At 38.1% G+C, this 21,956-nt stretch overlaps 1 protein-coding gene across 2 annotated transcripts in view; it reads left to right on the forward strand.

Moving 5' to 3' along the window:
- Positions 1–21,956, forward strand: part of CUL3 (cullin 3) — a 112,387-nt gene that overhangs the window by 66,613 nt on the left and 23,818 nt on the right. For both annotated transcript variants that reach the window (XM_075530390.1, XM_075530391.1), the window contains exons 4-9: positions 9,450–9,610; positions 10,847–10,961; positions 14,838–15,066; positions 18,318–18,463; positions 19,129–19,305; positions 21,389–21,559. In XM_075530390.1, the coding sequence (XP_075386505.1) occupies positions 9,450–9,610; positions 10,847–10,961; positions 14,838–15,066; positions 18,318–18,463; positions 19,129–19,305; positions 21,389–21,559 (999 nt within the window). The remainder of the gene's footprint in view (positions 1–9,449; positions 9,611–10,846; positions 10,962–14,837; positions 15,067–18,317; positions 18,464–19,128; positions 19,306–21,388; positions 21,560–21,956) is intronic.

Raw genomic sequence — 21,956 nt, forward strand, 5'->3', positions numbered from 1 at the left:
TAGCTTTCTGCTAAGTCTGTACATTGCTGGCAGCGGTGTTTCCATCTACCTCTTTCGAAGAATTCTGCATGCTTCCATTTACGCTGTGTCAGAATGGCAGTTTTGACATCCTTGAGGGATTCAAAATCGTGTTCCTTAAAAGTATTCTTTGAATTTGGAGAGCAAAAAGAAGCCTGAGGAGGCAGGCTCAGTGACTGTCGAGTAGTAAATTGAGTAACCTTCCCTAGCCAAGTTCTCCTGTGCTGCCCTTGAGGAATGAATGAGCAGGTGCGTTGTCACGATGACTGAAAAACCTGGGTGCGGTTTTCCTGAAATTTCCCTCATTAGTACAGTTGGCACTTTACTGAGAACATCTACAAAATATTGACGTGTCCCCATGATCCTCTAGGGTCTCTAGAGAAAATCCATCAAGGTTTTCCCTAAAAGAGGCCCCCCCGCACCCACCCACACACATACCACCACCACCACCACCTTAAGTATCAACCTTGTGAGCTGATCTTTATTCCTTGAATTTAACTGACCCAGGAGATGCCCTCAGAAGCCACTGATTTGGACTTTGCTTTTTGGAATATAATGGTAAATACACCGATCGTTCCTGGTTATGCTTTGTTCCATGAAATGGTCTTTCATTAGTTTTGGTCTTGCATAAGACTGATGGAACAATCAGCTCTTTGAGTTACCGACTCTTTGCATAAAGCTTTTGGCACCCATCCAGCCAAAAGCGTGCTGAGGCCAAGATGTTCACTTTTAATTGAAAATATGGTACCGCGTGTGAGTCCACATTTAGTAGCTGTATCATCAATGATAATTCTTGTCAATTCTTTCTCTTTTGAGGTGACAGTCCTCCCTCTTGTAGTTTATCTTTGAGGCTCTCGCAATCATCCTTAAAATACTGACCCACCAAAAACCCATGTGTTAGGCAAGGCAGCATTCCTGTAAAGGTATTGGAAACTTTCATTCATTTTTAAAAATAACCACTTGAGTTTTTAAAAAATTCTCTATCAGCCCTGACCTCAAAATGTTAGTTTTCATGTGATAAAAATATTATTTTCTTCTCGTTAAAGGCACTCTGATGAGGTCAGGACAAGTGAATTGCTGAGAAGAACATGTTAGCAGCAATCGGCTGATAGCAGACATGTTTAAACATGCTTTGTGTAAAATGGATTTGTGTATATATAAGCTGGAACCTGAATATCAAAAGAGTAAATGAAAACCAAACTCAGCTAACTCATATCAACCCTATACAACAGTGTAGAACTGCCCTTGTGGGATTCCAAGACTATAAATTATTATACTAGAGAACCTCATCATTAACCTGTGGAGCCAGGTAGCTGGTAGTTTCAAATTGTTAAACTTGTGGTTAGCACTCCTGGGCATAACCCACTTTTTTACCCTCAATTTTTGTAGACATTTCTCAAGATAAATGGAAATTATTTTAAGTGCCGTTTTTACAACCTCGTTATTGGTCTTAAAATCACTCTGCTGCCATGCCAAAGATTGTGCCCTTTTTACATTCATGCAAACTAAGAGTCCGAGCAGAAGTCTTGGAGCCAAGTCTTCTAACCCGGTTCTTTGACAACACATCTTGTGCATTTTCAATTTCTGCACCAGTATGAGTTGAAATGGACTCAGTGGCAGTGAGTCTGTTTTTATTTTAATATGGGCAAAATACTGGATTTGTTTAATCAGTCAGTTCTATTTACTTCTTAAAATTCTTATCAGTGTCTTCTGTATAATGTCATTGGGCACTATATTGCTAACAGTGGTTAAGCCTTGCTCGGATGCCTTTTCTTTGATTTGGTAGTAGAGACTTTTAACTTTTTACTTATTGCCTGTGTTAAGTCTGTTGAACCTATATTTATTTCATGGTTTGAAAGTGAACCCAATTTGAAAACACTTAAAATTTATTACTTGTTGATAGAAGTTTGTCTGGTGACTAAGCTTGGGAAAGCAGGTTCAAACATGTTCTAACAGACAGCTGCTTGTTCCAGGGTTATTTTCTTGTTGGCTGTTTTGTAACTTTTGGAGATTCAGCTCCAGTTTCTACCAGACTGTAAAGTTTGTATTCACAAAGTTTTAAATACTCCTTATTTTACTCTGTTTATGCCCTCTTTAAAAAAATAGACAAATATCACAGAGATTTCTACTGTCAGGGCAAAAAATATGAAAGAATACTTTTTAAAGTTCAGTTAATTAGCTTAATTAAACTACTGTCAGAGCTTTACACTGGAACTTTAACATTAGTCTTTGCCAAAGTAAACACTGCCATCGACCATAAGTGTGACCAGTGAGGGGATATAGATGAATGAGGATTAATTTATACCCACCCTTGTTTCATTAAAGCTGTTATTAAATTACTGAAATTCTGGAGTTTGAAGCAGAGTTTTTATAGTTTCCTTTGTACTTTGTGTTTGAGACAAAGACTTTGGGGTTATATTTATGTGTTTAGTACTAAGTTTTCAGAGTTAAATGAGGCACAAGGATTAGTCTTAGAACATGCTTCAGAAAAAGAATTTACTCTATCAGAATACATTGCACAAAAATCAGACATTACATACGAATGATACTGAAACTGCTTATACCTTGTGGAGCCCCACAGATGACTACTCCCAAGATCCATTTATCCTTGTTTGCTTTTCTGTGATGTAACAACTTATAAAATATTTGTTGAATCATTCTTGCAGCTACATAATTTAAATAGAGTTAATTTTGAACTCCATCTTAAAATGCATGCTCCTCTAATTTTATTTTTGTTCTTCGTATGAGTCCTTGAGCACTGGAACTGTTGCCTTTTCTGTGCATTTTGTGTCTTGACATTTGTGTGCTGAATAGGAGCACTTGTGCATTTGCTAATTGTTAAAATACTTTGGTGGATTTTGACCCATCTGCTAGGGGAGATGCCACATTTCTACCATCTTGGAAAAGAACCATCTGTGTTCTTGTAGGGTTAAGCACCTTGGAGACTGATGTCCTCTTGCCTGCTGGAAATTCAGAGTCTTGTTTAATGTACGAGTAAGCTGTGGTAGTTGACATAATTTAGCTTCAATTTGGGACTTGAGAGGATTAAGAGGGAAAGGGTAGAATCTACTTTGTCAATTGGGTAATCGTAAATGAGGCCTCTGTGTGGGCATGGCCTTCTTCTGAGGATTCTGGGAACTCTGATATTTACTCCTTGGAGACAGGAGAGCACTCTCCCTCAGCTCACTACCAGAGACACAGCCACATGGAGACAGGCTGATGACAGAGTTTAGGAGCTGAAGGAACCACGTGGAGATCCCTGCCAGTGCGGAGATGCTTCTACTACCACTGGCTCCATAAGACTTTCCACCAGCTGACCTGTGATCTTCCTGCTTTTGGCATCGTTACATGTGTTGCATGAGTCTGAAGAGGAATTTATAGGCTGGTACTGGACGTGGGCTAATAATATTGGACTTAGGACTTGGACTGGACTGGGCTGGAATGTTTTTTTTTTTTCAATATTCATTTGTTCTTGAATATAAGGCTCTTTCTTACACACATGAGAGTCTCCCTGGATTTGTTTTTCTAGTTTACCCGGACTAACACACAGACATAGAGAAGAGTTTTACATGAAGGTTCAGTACCCACCCACCCCAAGATCTGTCTGTCTTAGTTGAAGGATTGAAACTGCCAGACTTCTCCCAACTCAGTGCAAAGGGGTCAGGGACATAGATCCCAGTGCTGATAACTTCCTCTCACTCCAAAGTCCAGCTGACCCACGGAAGTTATTTTCCCCTGTAGGCTTGCCTGGCTTAGGAATTGCAACTTCTGAAAGAGAGCCATAAATAAAGAGATTTGAAATGTGACCAATCTCAATAGTGATAAAATATACTCTTCCTTATATGTAAACTTAACATTTGACTTAGACATTAGATTTTCAAACCTGCTTTGTAGAAAATCTTGTGTTTTCAAAACTTATATTTTGGCTTTAAAAAGGTAAATGTAGCTATCAGCATCCTATCTTCTCTCAGTCCTGGATAGGTGACTAATGCTAGACTCATGCTTACTGCAGTTTTTGGTCAAAGCCTAAGATTAAAATCTTTGTAGATTTTAACTTATTCTTTAGTATTTTTATCTCATTTGAGATGCTTTTCTTTATCTTATTTTTATTTGAGATTTTTTTAAAGCTGCTTAGCAGTTAACTAGATTGGAGACCTTAAATACTGCATATACCCCTGTATAAACTGAGTTTTTCAGCACATTTTAAATGCAGTTTTTGTGATAAATTTAGGTGCCTTGACTGATATTTGGTTTGGCTTATATTTGAGTATATATGGTAGGTTAAGTCTTCAGAGATTTAAATGATTGGAGCTACTTGGTACTGTGTTCCATAAGAGCAGCCAGTTATTTAACAGAAATGCCCATTAGAATCATTATAAAATGCTCTTGTGCATGCATAAGTGGAATTTTTTCTAATATTGCAATATCAGTTGCTGTATGCACATTTCATGTATAGATCACAGGTTTGCTGTGTGTACATGCATTTCTATTTAACATAACACAAATTCTCAAGAGTACGTATGTGTATAGGCTTTATTTTACTGATGGTAATTCTGCATAAATAACAAACACTTCATAAAAGGTGAGTTGAAAAACTATGAGACATTGGAATGAAAAGGTAACGGAATTTCACCAGACTTTTTTTTTGGGGGGGGGGTTGTTGTGTCGTCTCATGGAAATGACTACGTAGTATTACTAATTTCATATGATTATACTCAAGTTTCTCGGTTTTATTTTCTCTCTATTTGCTCTCCAATATTTCTAATTAAATTCAGAGTTAACTGGCTTCTTTAGTTTTGTATATTGTTTAAATACAGCCATTCTACACACCTTGATTGTCTCAAGTTAAAAGACAAAGGTCTTCCTCTTAGACTACAGCATCTGTTTCTCTTGTCCGCCAGTCATCCTCCCAGGATGTTGGTGTTCTCTTTCCTCCACCTGGCTTCTTTTATTAAAGCGAGGTTTTCCCTCCATACACTGTATACCTGAGGAATTTGTCAGCTGCATCTTTTTGCCAGAGAGCTTAAGATAGCAACATTATATGCCCGAAGGTACATACACTTGCAATTGTGGTAACAAGAGCATGCTTAGGGCTGGTGAGGGCCAGCCAAGATAGAAGAAATGAAAAGAGAAGTCATTGTGAAATACACCCTGAATTCCCAACATGTTAATTTGGGCATAAAATGTGATGCTTCATATGATTTTTTTTTAGCATTTTAGAGCTTCTATTTATCAGTCGTTTGATTTACTGGGAGCCTTGATGGCATAGTAGATGCAAGTTGGACTGCTAACCACAAGGTCAGCAGTTTGAAACCACTAGTGAGTCCATGGGAGAAAAAAGTGGCTTTCTATTCTTGTGAAGATTTACAGTCTCAGAAACCCACAGAGGCAATTCTCCCATTTTCTATAGGGTCACTATGAGTCAGAATCGACTCAATGATAGTCCATTTGAATTGTTTATTTTTACTTATTGTGGTCCAGGTAGCTAAATCATTTACCGTGTATACTGCAGTATAAGCCGACAATATCAGCCGAGGCACCTAATTTTACCCCAAAAATTGCATTTATAATTAAACTCAAGTATATATGGTATTCACAGTCACATTCCTCCAAGTGGTAGAGAAATGGATTACAGAAAGAATTCCTATGTCTACATTTAGCATTTTTTCAATTGTTGAAATTTTAATATTAAAGATGTACTGTAAGCAGTTACAGACACTTTAGAAAATAGTTTGGCAATTTTCCTATACCCTAGTGACTTCATTTCCAGGAATCGGTTTAAGGACAATAACAATGAATGCGTTCATAAAAAGATTGGACACAAATGTCCATAAGAGTAATAGCATAATAACTAATAAAACCGTCAAACAATGTAGTACATAAAGAATACTGTTCAGCACAATACGAAATGAAATACTGATATATTCCAAAATATCAATGAACCTTGTGAAAGAAGCATCATACTTAGTGAAAGAAAATGGGCACAAAATACTACCTATCAATTTTATAAAATACAAGAAATGGAAATTTATAGGAACAGAAAAAAGATAATACTGGAGTGACGATAGCAATTGACTGATCGCAGGAGGGCTCAGGAATTTGGGATGATAGACATGTTTAAGATCAAATGAATCCATGGTTGCGAAGCTACAGAAATTTAGTGAGAGTTATTGAATTGTGTTCTTACTGTAGGTGAAGTTTATAGGGTCAATTATACAGGAATAAAATCTTTTGAAAGGAGTTTTTAAAATGTCACTGTAACTGCTTTTCTCAGAAGATTGTACTTTTATATCAATTGTCCTATAACTGTAGAGAATGCCCTTTCACCCCAAACCATAAAGTCCAATCTAATTATTTGACACTTCTCATAACTCAAGTTCAGAACATTTTGGTGTCTTAAGAAAGGCTTTAGTACTTTGTGTAAACATAGATGCATCTCTCTGCCCTCTCCCTCCATATGCTAAGATATGTAGGACATACTCGTTCTAGCATCAAAACAAAACAAATCAAACCTACTACCATCAATTTGATTCTGATTCATAGTGACCCTATAGTACAGGTAGAACTGCTCCTGTGAATTTACAAGACTATAAATTTTTTGTGGGAGTAGAAAGCCTTGTTTTTCTCCTGCAGAGCAGCTGGTGCTTGTGAATTACAGATTGTGTGATTAACAACCATATTTGTAACCCACTATACCATCAGGCTCCTCATTGGCATCAAAGATGCTCATAAAAGAGCAATATTTTTGGTAGCCATTAAGTATGTACTCTTACTATACAGAATGGATTAAAGGAGATTGTGAACAATATTGTGATATAATGAGAGCATTACACATTGTGACGTGTTAGTCTGGCTTGACTAGAAAAACAAATTCTTAGATACTCGTGTGTAAGAGAGAACTTTATATCAAAAAGAGTACCATATATACTCGTGTATAAGCCGAGTTTTTCAGCACAACAATGTGCTGAAAATCTGGGGTTCGGCTTATACACAGGTCAATGGCATGAATGGATGTCATCTGGTCAAGCCCGACTAACAAAAGGAGGAAATCTCATGAAGCCTGACATAGAGTTAATGCAAAGTGGGTTCGAGATGCATGGGAAAACATTGCAGAAGACATGGTGCGACGTGCCTTCTAGAAATGTAGTATTAGTAATGCCATGGATGGCAGTGAAGACTGCGCTTTGTATAAAAATGACAGCAGTGATGGTGATGACGGTGATCTCGGTGAGGACAGCGTCTATGATGACCTCACACCAGCTGAAGCTCTGCATTGGGATACTGATGATGATGAGGAATCCAGTTTTGAAGGATTTTAACTCCATTTTTAGCTTGGTTGCTGATTGAGCTCAGGGAATAGTACTCTTAAGGTATCATTGTTGAATGGAGATCCCCTCATAGAGGGGTTTAGGCGAGGAGATGGGTTAATTAGGGTGTGAGGTAGTACCGATGAAGAACACAGCTTTCCCCCAGATCCTGGATGCTTCCTCCCCCCAACTACCATGATCCGAATTCTACCTTGCAGGGCTGGATAGGACAGAGGCTGTACACTGGTACATATGAGGCCTGGAGGTACAGGGAATCCAGAGGGGATGATACCTTCAGGACCAAGGGTGTGAGGGACGATGCTGGGAGAGTGGAGGGTGAGTGGGTTGGAAAGGGGGAACTGATTACAAGGATCCACATGTGACCTCTTCCCTGGGAGAGGGACAGCAGAGAAGGGAGGAAGGGAGACTCCGGATAGGGCAAGATATGACAAAATAACGATGTATAAATTACCAAGGGCACATGAGGGAGGGGGGAAAGGGGAGGGAGGAGGAAAAAAAAAGAGGACCTGATGCAAGGGGCTTAAGTGGAGAGCAAATGCCTTGAGAATGATTGGGGCAGGGAATGTATGGATATGCTTTATACAATTGATGTATGTATATGTATGGATGGTGATAAGAGTTGTATGAGTCCCTAATAAAATGTAAAAAAAGAAAAGAGGAGAAAAAAATGATTAGGGCAAAGACTGTACAGATGTGCTTTATACAATTGATGTATGTGTATGTGTGAACTGTGATAAGAATTGTATGAGCCCCAATAAATTGTTAAAAAAAAAGTATCATTGTTGATACCTTATTGTTTTTGTTGAACCTATTTTCCATTTACTGTGTTGGTTTACTAATGTTAAATGACTTGTTGCCCTTTTATTTATATTTTTATTTAAAATAAATATTCTAATACATTACCCCACTGATGTCTCAATTTTATTAGTAATTTTATTTTCATTTGTTTTTATTATTGAAACTCACCAATAGCTTCTGCATTTTCCACCCTAGGCTTATACTCGAGTCAGTCAGTTTTTCTGGCTTTCCAGGTCATAATTAGGTACCTCGGCTTATACTCAGGTCGGCTTATATTTGAGTATATATGGTAATTCCATGTTAAGAAAGCATCTCAGCCCAGATCAAGTCCATATGTCCGATATTAGCCCATATGCCCAAAACAATTTATAAATTCCTCTTCAGACTCATGTAACGCATGCATTGACACCAAATACAGGAAGATCACAGGTCACTGGGTGGAAAATCTTGTGGATCCAGTGGCAGTGGAGGCATATCAGCATTGGCAGGGACCTTCACATTGGCTCCTCCAGCTCAAGGGCTCTAGGGTAGCTCCACATGCCTTGTCAACAGGAATGTCTCTCAGGGAGTGAGCGTGCATCCTGCTTTCAGTGAGCTATTTCTCCTTAGTGCCTCCAAATGAGGTCATCAAAGTACAACCTGATTGACAGGCTGGACTCTACCCTTCCACAAATTGACACCAGATTATGTAACTACCACACACATAAAGAATTTAGTTAAAATTCGGATGCTGCCATTATTTGCACTGTTACATGTTAGCACTTTACTGTATATTCATCCTGCAACTGCTTTTGAACTGTGTATGCTGGTGCTTATGGTGAATTAAATTTGCATGAATGCAGACTCAAGATAAGTTCTTGCTGAGGTTCTGAAGCATTAATATTTACCAGTAAGCAATAGACTTCTTAGGCATTTAGCTCTCAATCTTGAAGAATATGATCTTCAAGTCCAATACTGTTTAAGGAAGTGAAAATTGTATTTGGGACTCACCTGGCTTTGAGCAGGAAGAAAATAATCTGCTTACTTTGCTTCTCTTCCTTTGGCTTCCTTGCCTCTCTGTCGCTAGCGTGCTCCCCCATCCTCATTTCAGGCAATTATAGCCATTGTTTGTTTCAGTAATGTAACCATTGCAAATTACAAAGTCATAACTTTACTGTAACTTGAGAGAGAATGGGAAGTTCCATATTGTTTCAGATTCTTATTAGAAATGTTTCTTACTGTTTATTCATTGTTGTATCATAATGATTATTTTTATGTTTGCTAGTATTGCATTTTGTTTACATGCCCTTTTTTTTAAAACCACAGGACCGTGTATATGTACAGCAAAATAATGTGGAGAATGTCTACAATTTGGGATTAATTATTTTTCGAGATCAAGTTGTCCGTTATGGTTGTATTAGGGACCATCTACGGCAGACTCTGTTGGATATGATTGCAAGAGAGCGGAAAGGAGAAGTTGTGGACAGGTATAATCATTGTTTACTCTCGAGGCTTTGGTTTTTAGATGTGTATCTGTAGGACCAAGTCATTTTCATAATTTTATTAAATAAGTGAACATTTGAATGCCAAGCCCATCAAGAATAACCTGTGAACCCTGATAGCACGTTCAACAAAGTCGTACTATTAGAATAAATCATCCTGAAGTCAGCGGTAGTAAACCTCCCACCACTGTGGGAATGGAAGAAGGCATAGCTTTTTATAGTCTTGGAAACCGACGGAGGCGCTTCTACCCTGACTTGTAGGATAGCTATGAGTTGGAATCAACTTGATTGCATTGAGGTGTTTTGTGGGGTAGGAGTACGGGGAAGGGGTGGGGATCTTGTAGATGATCACTCAAAACTCACTACCATCAATTCAGTCCCTACTCATAATGACCCTGTGGAACAAGGTAGAGCTTGTTCTGTGGGTTTGAGGCTGGAGCTTCTTCAGAGGAGTAGGATGCGCTGGCTTCCTTCAGAGGAGGAGCAGCTGGTGGCTTTGAGCAGCCTGTTCTGCACTCAGTAGCCTTGTACATGACCACTGCATCACCGGGCAGAAATCCAGCTATTCATCTTCCCTTTTTATAGATATTTTTGTTCTGGCATTTTGTTTTCTTTTTGTTGTGTGGTAACTTTTGCATTCACCACCAACAAATACACACACGCGCACACACACTTTTTTTGGTCTTTAAAGACTTTTGGCTAACATTTATTCTGAAATATCCTCCCCTGAAAAAAAAATACTGAATATTGAATTGTCTAAAATTACCAAGGTCTATTAATTCTCTTCTGTCCCCTTCCTCTTTCCAACATTGGATTGCATTGCTGTTGTGGCCTTAAACTCGTCAACTACTTGTCCTTACTCCTAGCAGCTGTTAGATGAAGACTTACAATGGTACTTGGTCATGGTTGCCCAAAAGCTACTTAGTGCAAAAATTAGATTGCCTAGGAAGAGCAGTAGGCTGTGCCTGGGTTGGGATACAGCTGCCTCTCCGCCTTTCTCCCTGTTCCCTGCTTCCTAATAAAGCAGCCTTTTCATTCGGATAGAAATGGACAATATAAATGCATTGTATTTTTAAATATTTCACAGATAAATTGCTTAGAGGAGATTGGTAACTTTAATAACACTAAATGTTCTAAAATGATTTCTAGTTCCGTGTGTTGCATTATTTTTCATTTAATGAGTCTAATGTAATTTTTATCCATTGATTTAACTTTTGACAGAGGCGCAATAAGGAATGCATGCCAGATGTTAATGATTTTAGGCCTTGAAGGAAGATCAGTCTATGAAGAAGATTTTGAAGCTCCATTTTTGGAAATGTCTGCAGAGTTTTTTCAGGTAATCAGTGAGGATATAAGTAAACACTCATTAAGATGTTCTGAAAGTAATTGAATGTAGTTATTAGTTTGAACTTACCGTAAGTAAATGTGGCTACCTCTGACTTCCTCTAGAGTACACAAGGGAGGGCCGTCTACCCCTTCACTAGACTTACGGCAAAGCCTATGCCAACCCAGCAGAGGTAAACATGCCTCCAGTCCCATTTTTCTTTAGCCTACTTTGACATTCCTGTAGTACTCTACTTCTCTGCTGGGTTCCATAATGTTTTGCAAAGGCCACACAGAACTGACAAGACAACACTCAGGATTAAGGGGCTTTATTAGGGAAGGTAACCACTCACCTGGATCAGAAAACATTAAGTATGCATATTAAGTCTTTGGTGCATCAGAATAACTCCTCAGCCAGCAGCCAAGATTTCTCTAGTCGCCCATACATTTAGGCCTCTACTCCTGCGGAACCGGAAGCTAGCCCCCATACATACTCTGCCTCACAGTTTTTGAGTACTGCTGCTCTGCTCTGTCTCACAGGCCCCTGGACTCTTGGTTTGGCTCTTTTGTTCGGTTCCATAACCTCCGTGGCATAGCCTCTGGTGACTGTGGTCTCGGCCTCTGCCATTTCAGACAGAGATATGGGAACAGGCTCATCTGCTGGTACTTGTTCCTTGATCATCTGGGGATTTCCTTCTCTCTTTGATTCTGAGATGGCTCATCCATATAGCCAGGATTTTGGCAACTAAAACTGACCAATGCCTTCCGCAATCAGCAATGTCAGCAATTCGAAACCACTAGCTGCTCCATTGGAAAAAGACAGGGCTTTCTACTCCTGTAAAGAGTTACAGTATTGGAAACTCACAAGGGCAGCCCTATCCTGTCCTCTTGGGTTACTATGAGCCAGCATCAACTCGATGACATTGAATTTGGTTTGGTTGGTTATGCCCTATTTACATAATTCTACCCTGGCATTTGGTGGGAGCTGCAGAGTCTTTGATGTAAGGGGCATATTAAGAGATTGCACTTTACCATAGAACTTTCTTGCTTATGTCAGGCCCAGTTAGTTGCCACAGAATGCTTTTTAGCATACCCGCCCACATTCCCGTGTTTCAGTGAGGAATAACTACACTTTGTTCAGGCACGGGTCATAATGCTGTTTGCTCTAAGTTCAGTGTTCATAAATAAACACGTTTTAAACAGGAACACATGTTCTGTACTGTGGTATAGAGAGACTTGCCAAACTCAGCCAGGTATTTTCCCAGAGAGCATTGGTTCAATATTTGCTAATTCATAGTCTCAGTGATTAATAAGCATTGACTAGAATTAAATGGGATACACTTGGCAGTTGGCATGTCACAATGAGGTCACACTGTATAGACTTTAATAATATGGTAGTATATTAAATATTTAATACTGTGTACCTATCTTAAAGACTACTGATTAGGAAATTAAAAGTAAGTAAATACTGCTAATTCAAATATGTAGTGTTACACACGAGCCAGCACCAACTAAATTGCCTATCCCAAAATCAAATCCACTGCATCAAATCAGTTCCTGCTTTTAGAGACCCTCTCAGACTGGGGAGAAACTGTTCCTGTGAGTTCCCAGGACTAACTCTAAACAAGCACAAGCCTCACCTTTCCTCCTTCTGAGGAGTACCGTGTGGTTTCAAACAGCCGACCTTTCCATTTGCAGCCCGATGCTTAACCACTACACCAGCAAGCTCCTAACTTGCCCAAAAAATGAAGCTAAATTATTACTAATTTGTAATGAAATTATAATACCAATAATTGAGTACCATGACAGACACAAGACAAGAATTGATCATGTGGTAACAGGGCATCTTTGCTGATAGCTGCGTCAGTCTGTGTGATACTAAACAATTTTCTGGTAGACATTAAATCTATAATTTCTACCCCATTGATAGGCTTTAAAAGACATCCACAATTAAAATAAAATTGAAAAATCAAGCTCACTCAAGTCAGTCCTCATCCTGACTGATCCTAAAGACAGAACTGCCCCTTTGTGTTTTCTGAGACTTTAAATCTGTGTGGGAACAGATAACCTCATTTTCCTACCATAGAGCTGCTGATGGGGTCAAGCCTCTGACCTTGTGGTTTAGCAGGTCAGTGTGTAGCCCTTGATACCATCAAGGCTCCATTCTAACCCACAGTGACCCTATGTAGGGTTTTCGAGACTGTAAATCTTACAGAAGCAGACCCATATTTCCTCCTGGTGATCAGCAAACCCACACTAACAGTGCCACCATGGCTCCAAAATGATAATGACCCTGAATGGATCAATGTATAGCTAAGGGCCCTTGAATATATAAAAATGGAACTATGACTTGTAGTGTCATTTATCCTCATTGTGAACCTCATACATTCAGAAGTAATAATTGACAACACAATAGCACTTGTAGAAATTTTTTTTCTTTTAAATGGATATTTAATATAATTCTTGACATTGCTGTTTCATTGACATTTCATTGACATTTCATTGCTGTTTCTTGACATTGCTGTTTCACTAGATTTTCCAGTGAGCCATCTGACTTGGTTTGATTGGTCTTGGTCATGGAGGAATGGCAGGGTGTGTGTGAATAAGTTGTCAACTTGATCCGTTGGACGAAATGTTCGAGAGTTCTAATGTTCAGCTGTCCTCTCTTACACACCAGTCCTTCTCTCTCCCCTCAGTGGAAGCCAGCTGGGGCTCGACCCTAGCCAAGCCATTGTGTCTGCCCAAGCCGGGACCATTTGGAGCCTGTAGCAGGGCTTGGCCTCGGCGCAGCCACAGTTTTCCCCTGCCTGCCTCAGGGCAGGGACAGGGCCCTTGAGGCTCCACCGGCAGGGATTGGTGTTCAGCTGCATTCCACTTGTAGAAATTTTTAACAATTTTGTAACATTATGTTTTCTTTGTTCTAGTGTAATTAATTCCATTATTACATATAATAGATAAATTATTTGCCAGTACAGTTTTGAAAATATTTTATAATATTTACTTATGTCTCTTATGTTTATGTGTAAATGATGATCATTTTTGAGGATGACACAGAATCAGTTTCTGTTAAGAGCTCTTTTTCAAATTTCAGTATTTTGTGGTATTCTTTTTGAGACTAGGAGTGGGATGGCATGAGAATTTAAACCAGTTCGTATTTAAGCAAAACTATGACAAAAATGATTAAACTTTATGGGTATAATACGGTTTTTATGTTTATATAAAACTTACCCCAAAAGTTGCCACTCTCACTTGGGGAGAGATTGTTCAAAATTCTGTACTCTTGACCTCACTGGTTATGTTTTTTGTTTTTTTTTAAACTATTTGGCCGACTATTCTGTAAAGATCATGTTGTTTTAGTCGCATGCTTTATGTAATCATTGCTTTAAAAGATAGAGTTCAAATTATATATGAATCTTTGCTGTCACGTTGAGTTGAAATCCAGTTAAACGCAACTTCTTTTTAATGTTATAAACTATAAAATTTTAATAGTGCTTATGATAATTTGGCTGGTTTATGGTCAACACCATGCCCATCCACTGCTGTACAGTTGACAATAACTCCTAGCATCCCTACATGGGATTTCCGAGACTTGGGTTTTACAGCAGCCGTCAGCCGCATCCTTCTTCTACGCAGGGAATTTAAAACCAGTAAATACAGGCCAATCACCATTGATTTGGTTTCAGCTCACATAGCCTCATGTGTTACAGAAGAGAGCTGTTTCCATCGTATTTCATTGGCTGTAATTTTTACAGAAGCAGATTACTAAGCCTTTTACAGAACCATTTTAGTTGGTTTGAACCTCTGTAGAAGCCCAATTAAAAGCAGAAGAAACATGTTGTGCTTCCAGGTTTCTTTGTTTGTTTTTAATAATTATGCTTCTTATATGCAGATGGAAAGCCAGAAATTTTTAGCAGAAAACAGTGCTTCAGTATATATTAAAAAAGTAGAAGCTAGAATTAATGAAGAAATCGAGCGGGTGATGCACTGTCTTGACAAATCAACTGAAGAGCCAATTGTGAAGGTTGTTGAGAGAGAACTTATTTCCAAGCACATGAAGACTATAGTAGAAATGGAGAATTCTGGACTAGTACATATGTTGAAAAATGGAAAGACAGAAGGTAAGCATTAACAGTTGAAAGATAACAAGAGTCTTAAGTTTTCAGTAATTTTTTAAACTCCTGGCTTTAAGTAATTGTGAACATAAAGTTTTAAAGGAGTTGTGGTGTATCATTAATTTATCACCACTGTTGTTTAGATTTAAATATAAATCTTTATAAATGAAGCTTTTAGGTTATTCTACTGAATTTAGTGACTTTTTCTCTTTGCTTCTCAAGTCTTCTCGCTTTGTGTGTGCCCAGATAAAAGAAATATAGTATGACTGGGGAGGTCAATAAGCTCCTTATCTATTTTTGTTTTCACATACCCTGGAAGCATTGAATTTATGCCAAACCAAAAACTCATTGTCATCGAGTCGATGCTGACTCATAGTGACTCTATAAGGATGAGTCTTCGAGACTAATGGTTTATGTGTGTGTAGGAAACTACCTTTCTCCTGCAAAATTTCAAACTGTTGACCTTGCGGATCGCAGTCCAACAGGTGACCCCTATGCCACCAGGATGCTCTCCATTGTTATATACCCTTAAGAGTTTTTGATTCCTTTAAAACTCTGACATTTTAATCTTTAAAATATCCAGACAACCTTTTGAGATTAATTTGTGATAAAGTGTTGAAAAAGCAAAAAGACTGTCTTATGTGCACACAGTTAGCCTCATTAGTAGATTGCCCTTGGGAACTCAAGTTATATATTGAAAAAGGAGAATTTTATAAAGGTAAACATTTTGAAAGTAACCAGCATTCTTCTTTGTGGCTACTTACCTTTATTATATTGAAAAGATTTTGAAAGTAATAAGTCCCCTAGACAAATTGTATACCAAAGCCCAATGTGATTATTGACCTTATTCTTAATTTCTGATACAACCTTCTAATGTTGACTTCATGTTAGCATCATCCATATATATGTATTTATATGTATATATAAAATACAGAAGGATGTAAGAAATGGGGGGAAAATGTTGGAAAAAGAAATTGGTCCAAGATTATCTCAGTTAAAAATCCTTGCCTCATTTGAAATCATTGCATTTCTATATTTGTAATAAGATTCTGAAAAGCTGCTCATAAATTTGCTTTTATTAAACCAGAAAAGCTTTCTTCTTAAAGATGCTTTAGATAAACCATTTGGTAAAAGCACAAACTATTGCCTTTACCATATATACTCAAGTAAAAGCCTACCCAAGTATCAGCCAAGGTACCTAATTTTACCACAAAAACTGCATTAACAATCTGCTCCAAAACTTGGCTTATACATGAGTATATACGGTAAATATGTTTGTCATATTTTCTAAAAATGAGCTGTTCTTATTGCCTCTGGCCTTAGTTTGGCAAACATTTCTCTGTAAGGGCTAGATAGTCAACAATTTAGGCTTGTGAGGTATTCAGTCAACTACTCATTCTGCTGCAAGAAAGCAGTCTTGGACAGTGCACAAACAAAGGAGCTTGGTGCGTTCCAATATGCTTTTACTTGTAGGTCCTGAAATTTGTGCATTTCATACAATTCTCTCAGGTCATAATACATTTTTATTTTATTTTTTTCCCTAACCATTTAAAGATGTAAGAGTCATTCTTGGTTCATGGGCTATATAAAAACAGACAGGCTGTTGGGTGGATGGGGCCATACTTGGACATCCCCTGATTTAAATAGTCTTTTACAAAAAGTATTTTTCCCTGCTTAAACCAGGTGTTTTCTTTTTTCTGTTTCGTATTCTCTATTATCCTGTATAATTAACTGACATTACATTAATACAATTAAATATACAAAACAAAATACTAAGCAAAATTTGTAACGACATAGGAACAAAATAGATGAGTTGAGGACTGTTTTATTAGATCTACTTTATATGCCAACGTTAGTGTATATGTTTATTGTTTGACTTGGTAATTCAGAAGGTTTTATATGAAAAATTTGCTATACCTAATACCAAATATATGAGAAATTTTATACCCTTTGTAAAACAGTAAAACTTACTACTGAATATACTCGAGTATAAGCTGACCCAAATATCAGCCAAGGCACTTAATTTTACCACAAAACGCCATTTAAAACGTGCTGAGAAAACTCGGCTTATACACGAGTATATGTGGTAAGTATTCTCTAATTGCATACAACTTTAGTTTTAGGATCAAGTATGTGCTCTTCCAAATCCTAGAATAAGATGGAAAAATAAAGGCCTGACCTACCCACCACCAGCTTTGTGTTCATCTTGTAAGCTAAGAATGGTTTTTGCATTTTTAAATGGCTAAGGGGGCGAAATATCAAAAGAAGGATACTTCATACTTCATTACACGTCAGAATTAATAATTGCAGATTTGGGTGCCCATAAATACCATTTCATTGGAACAGAGCTGCACCCAGGCATTTGTTTTGTTAGTGACTGTTGTGCTCCATAGACAGAGTTAAGTGGTTGCCACAGTGACTGCCGGGCCACAAACCTAAACTGTTCCTTCACAGACAGAGTTTGCTAAGCTCCTCATCTGGAGCTGCTGTTCCCACTTCATTTTCAGATGTTCTTAATCGTAATAAAACTCAGTGACCCTATGTGCGACAGAATGATTACACTGCTTGGTCCATTGGAGCCACCGTGCCAGTCTATCTCATTGACATCTTCCTCTTTTACACTGACCCTCTGACAAGCCTGATTCCTGCTATAGGCACTTAGCCCTTGTCCAAAATGCATAAGATAAAGTCTCACCAATTTGGCTTCTAAGAAACATTCTTACTCGACTTTTTCCAAGATATTTGTTTGTTCTTCTGACACAATCCTTGTTGTAATCAATATTATTGGTCAACACCATAATTCAAATGCATCTGTTCTTCCATATGTATTGCCCAGCTGTCACGTGTAAGACTTTAATTGGTTTTTAAAATATTTATCCCTTATCACATTGACTACCATTTATACCAAAATTATGAATTTTCTTTTAATACATTATTGTAATTAGTGGGGTTTATACAGATAAATTAGGTGGGTACTCAAAACCACGGTTCTGATTTATTGCGACATTCTTGTTATATTGTTTGGGCATCTTCTCTATGTAGCTAAAAGCTGTAATTCTTAAATTGTGCTAATAACAATTAACTTTCCTGTTCTTTCTCCCCATTAGCTATTTTTTAGTACTATTCCATGTTGTCAAGTAAATGGTAGTGATGGAGACAAGTTTCTCTAAGTAACCCAAGTAAATGTGCAAGCAGATTCTCATTTTTCCTTCATTTTTAATGTAACCAATTTGTTTTCTTTTTTCCCCTGGTTTCAGATCTTGCTTGCATGTACAAGTTGTTCAGTCGTGTGCCAAATGGTTTGAAAACCATGTGTGAGTGCATGAGCTCCTACTTGAGGGAGCAAGGCAAAGCCCTTGTTTCTGAGGAGGGAGAAGGGAAGAATCCTGTTGATTATATCCAGGTAAGTAAGCCAGAGCATAGTGACCTTTATAACACTAGTAATTTGACAAGTTGAAAAGGTCACTCTCTCTAACCTATAATGATGTACTTTTGGTTTGTCTCGATAGTAAGCAGGTGTGATTATCCTAAATATTTTAGAATTTTGAGGTGTATCTATTTTATCAGGGAACCCCAACACCAGTTGTTTATTTTTATTTAAATCTGCCTGACGATCTTATTTAGTCTCAAGGATAAAAAGAAATCATTTTTATATGCCTAGTGCTTGTAGAACATGGCATGTTTAAAATAAAAAAACTTTTAGTTTTAAAATGTTTTACTCAGCAATGCTGATTGTGTTCCAGTTTTTTCCTTTTGTTTTACTATAATCAGCTTTTATATGTGTGTCTTAGAAAGTTTTCTCTGTCTTACCCAGCTCATTACTTCATACAGAAGGCAAGGAGAAGCAGGGAGAAGACTCTCTTATTCATCTTCAGTGTTACATAAATGGGAAATGAAACACGTCTTAGCACTGACATTTTTAAAAGTGATTAAATAGAGGCATAAAAATACAGATTTTCTGAGTTTGCTATTAAATACACACCAACATAGTTAAGATGCATGGTCACAAGTGAATTAATTATAAAAATACTATTATGTATCCTAAATTTCTTTGTTTTTATTTGTAAGGGCTTATTGGATCTGAAGAGTAGATTTGATCGCTTCCTCCAGGAATCGTTCAATAATGATCGGCTCTTTAAACAAACGATTGCAGGTGACTTTGAGTATTTTCTCAACCTCAACTCCAGGTCCCCAGAATACCTCTCATTATTTATTGATGATAAGCTGAAAAAGGGAGTCAAAGGGGTAAGTATGGATGAACACTCAGTTTCATTTGTAGATATTGTTAAGTAAAATATAAAAGCAAGTGTTAGAAGTCTAAAAGTAAGCACAATCTTTTGCTTTGTACTTCAGTACATGCTCTGATCTATTAAACAGATTGCTTTTACTTCATGTATAATTGGTATTAAAAACAGAACTACACAGTCTTGATTGTCAATAGTCTTCTCTGTGGCTACTGTTTAAGCCAGTGGTTCTCAACCTTCCTAATGCTGCCAGCCCTTAATACAGTTCCTCATGTGGTGGTGACCCCAACCATAAAATTATTTTCGTTGCTACTTCTTCACTGTCATTTGGCTACTGTTATGAATTGGGTGATCCCTAAGAAAGGGTCGTTTGACTCCCAAAGAGGTCATGACCCACAGGTTGAGAACTGCTGAAAAGCTCAAGAAAGAGAAGGGACAGTGGTGGTTTCAGTGTAGACTTTTCACCTCCTGTGCTGGGGATCTGTATTCAGTCCTGCCTACTGTACCTCACATTATGCCACCAGATGTCTGTCAGAGAAGGGTACCCAACTCCCTGTGGTTTCCTACCATTTAAAGAAAAACAAAACTCTCACACATTTTTAACAAACCATAGCTACTACTTTGAACTTAATATGGACCCTTGGACCTGCTATAGCATACCTGATTCTGCTGACAAAAATGTAGTAACGGTTCTTTTTCCCATACTTGGAGAAGGCAAGTGTCTTTAATGGGCTCCTTGTGGTGTGCATCAATGGACGGTGGGATTTCAGTGGGAGAAGTCTCCCTTCCATGGGGAAATCCAGATTGTCTTTTTGGCCAGGGCACCTCATGAGCAGATACTGCTTTAACTCAGTGAAGGTGGCTTCCGTGTTTCTATGTTGTTGGCTAATAGCTTTCAGATTAAGGTAGAGCAGCATGGAAGGAAGGAAGGAAGGAAGGAAGGAAGGAAGGAAGGAAGGAAGGAAGGGGAAGGGAAGGAAGGCAGGCAGGCAGGCTCTGGTGACCTGTTTCTGAAAATCAGCCAATGAAAGCCTGTGGATCTCCACAGTCCATTCTGCTACCTATTCCGGGGCCAAGACCCCTGCCTGTTGCTCTGCTCTGTATGGGGTCACCGTGAGGCAGGGGCTGGCGCAGCGGCAGCTGACAGCAACTCACCTAGTTAACAAGGATCTTGAGGGCAGCCATCCTCTAGCACAGAACTTTGTGGGCTCACATCATATTTTGCAAATTAATTATGCCTTCAACAGTACTTGAGTGATAAGAATTTTATGGCAGAAACTAGAAGAGGAGCTAAAAAGATCATTTTGAAAGCACATACTGAAGCTCAGTTTCAATCTCTTATGATATATCTGGAATCTTGGAATCACACTGCAACATTGAAGGTCAAAAGATATGATCACACGAGATTTTTTTTCACTTTATTCTGGAATGTGAGCCAAGGGAAATATAACTTAGGACCACAGGTTTAATGGAAAGCAGTATGAAACACCCTAACCCTCTCCACACCCCCCCCCAAAAAAAAGAGGCAGAAAGAACAAGAGGGAGCTCGTCAAGGATGTAACGAGTAGAAAAGCGTATGAATTACATTACCTTTTAGTCTTTTGTTCTTTTTGAAATGTACAATTCATACAACCCCGCCAGAGTATCATCCTAGCCTTATTCAAAAGGTAAGAGCATAGAGTCTTTTTGCTTTTCGATTTATAACAAATTATCCTCCTCCTGTTGCAAAGTCCAGGTTTCTAGTGAGGTTACATGAAAAATAATCAGTATCCTGGTTTTTAACTCTCTAATTATTATACAAAGGCTTTTAAAAAAATTTTCTTAGTAAAATTTTATTTCATGTGTTTGAGTCATGTCTTTACCACACATGTTGATGTCAGCAGGCGAGCTCTGGGGAGTCCCCGAATCTGCCTTCAGCCCTAGATGAGAGGGGAGCAGTTGTGCGGGCGATGGAGGGGTGCTTGCTGAAACAGCCTCCTAATGGTCTCCGTGCGCCAGACTATTGTCAGAGTATATCCTAAACTGTGATGCAATTACTGTATAACTATGGTTCAATAATTGTACATTATTTTATAATTCTACAGCTAACAGAACAAGAAGTAGAAACAATATTGGATAAGGCAATGGTCCTTTTTAGGTTTATGCAAGAAAAAGATGTATTTGAACGCTATTATAAACAACACTTGGCAAGGAGACTTCTCACAAATAAAAGTGTTTCTGATGATTCTGAAAAAAATATGATATCTAAGTTAAAGGTAAGGTACATGTAAGATGAAATTAAATAAAACACACTGATGTCATATAATTGAACACCAATAACACTAGATTGTGAATTGCTTGATTTAAAATGTTTATTTCTAGAAATCAGTAAAGATCTGTTGATGTTGAGCAGGATGTGGGTTATAGATATACTTGGTCAAGTTCCGGGACATGTGCAAAGTTTGCTGTATTTATTACTTGGCGTCACAGATTTCCAAGTTCATGAAGATCTGTGGAAGGATTGCAAACCAAGCAATAAGAGAAGTTGGTTTTAGATAGATCTTTCTCATCTGAGGCACTTGTTAGGAAGTCAGGGCTTGATCTCCACCTTTGATTAGGAGGTATATTGGAATCTCTGGGAATATCTTTCTAGGAATATGCATTTTGGATTAA

Source organism: Tenrec ecaudatus, chromosome 13 (genome assembly GCF_050624435.1).
Source record: "Tenrec ecaudatus isolate mTenEca1 chromosome 13, mTenEca1.hap1, whole genome shotgun sequence".
NCBI lineage: Eukaryota > Metazoa > Chordata > Mammalia > Afrosoricida > Tenrecidae > Tenrec > Tenrec ecaudatus.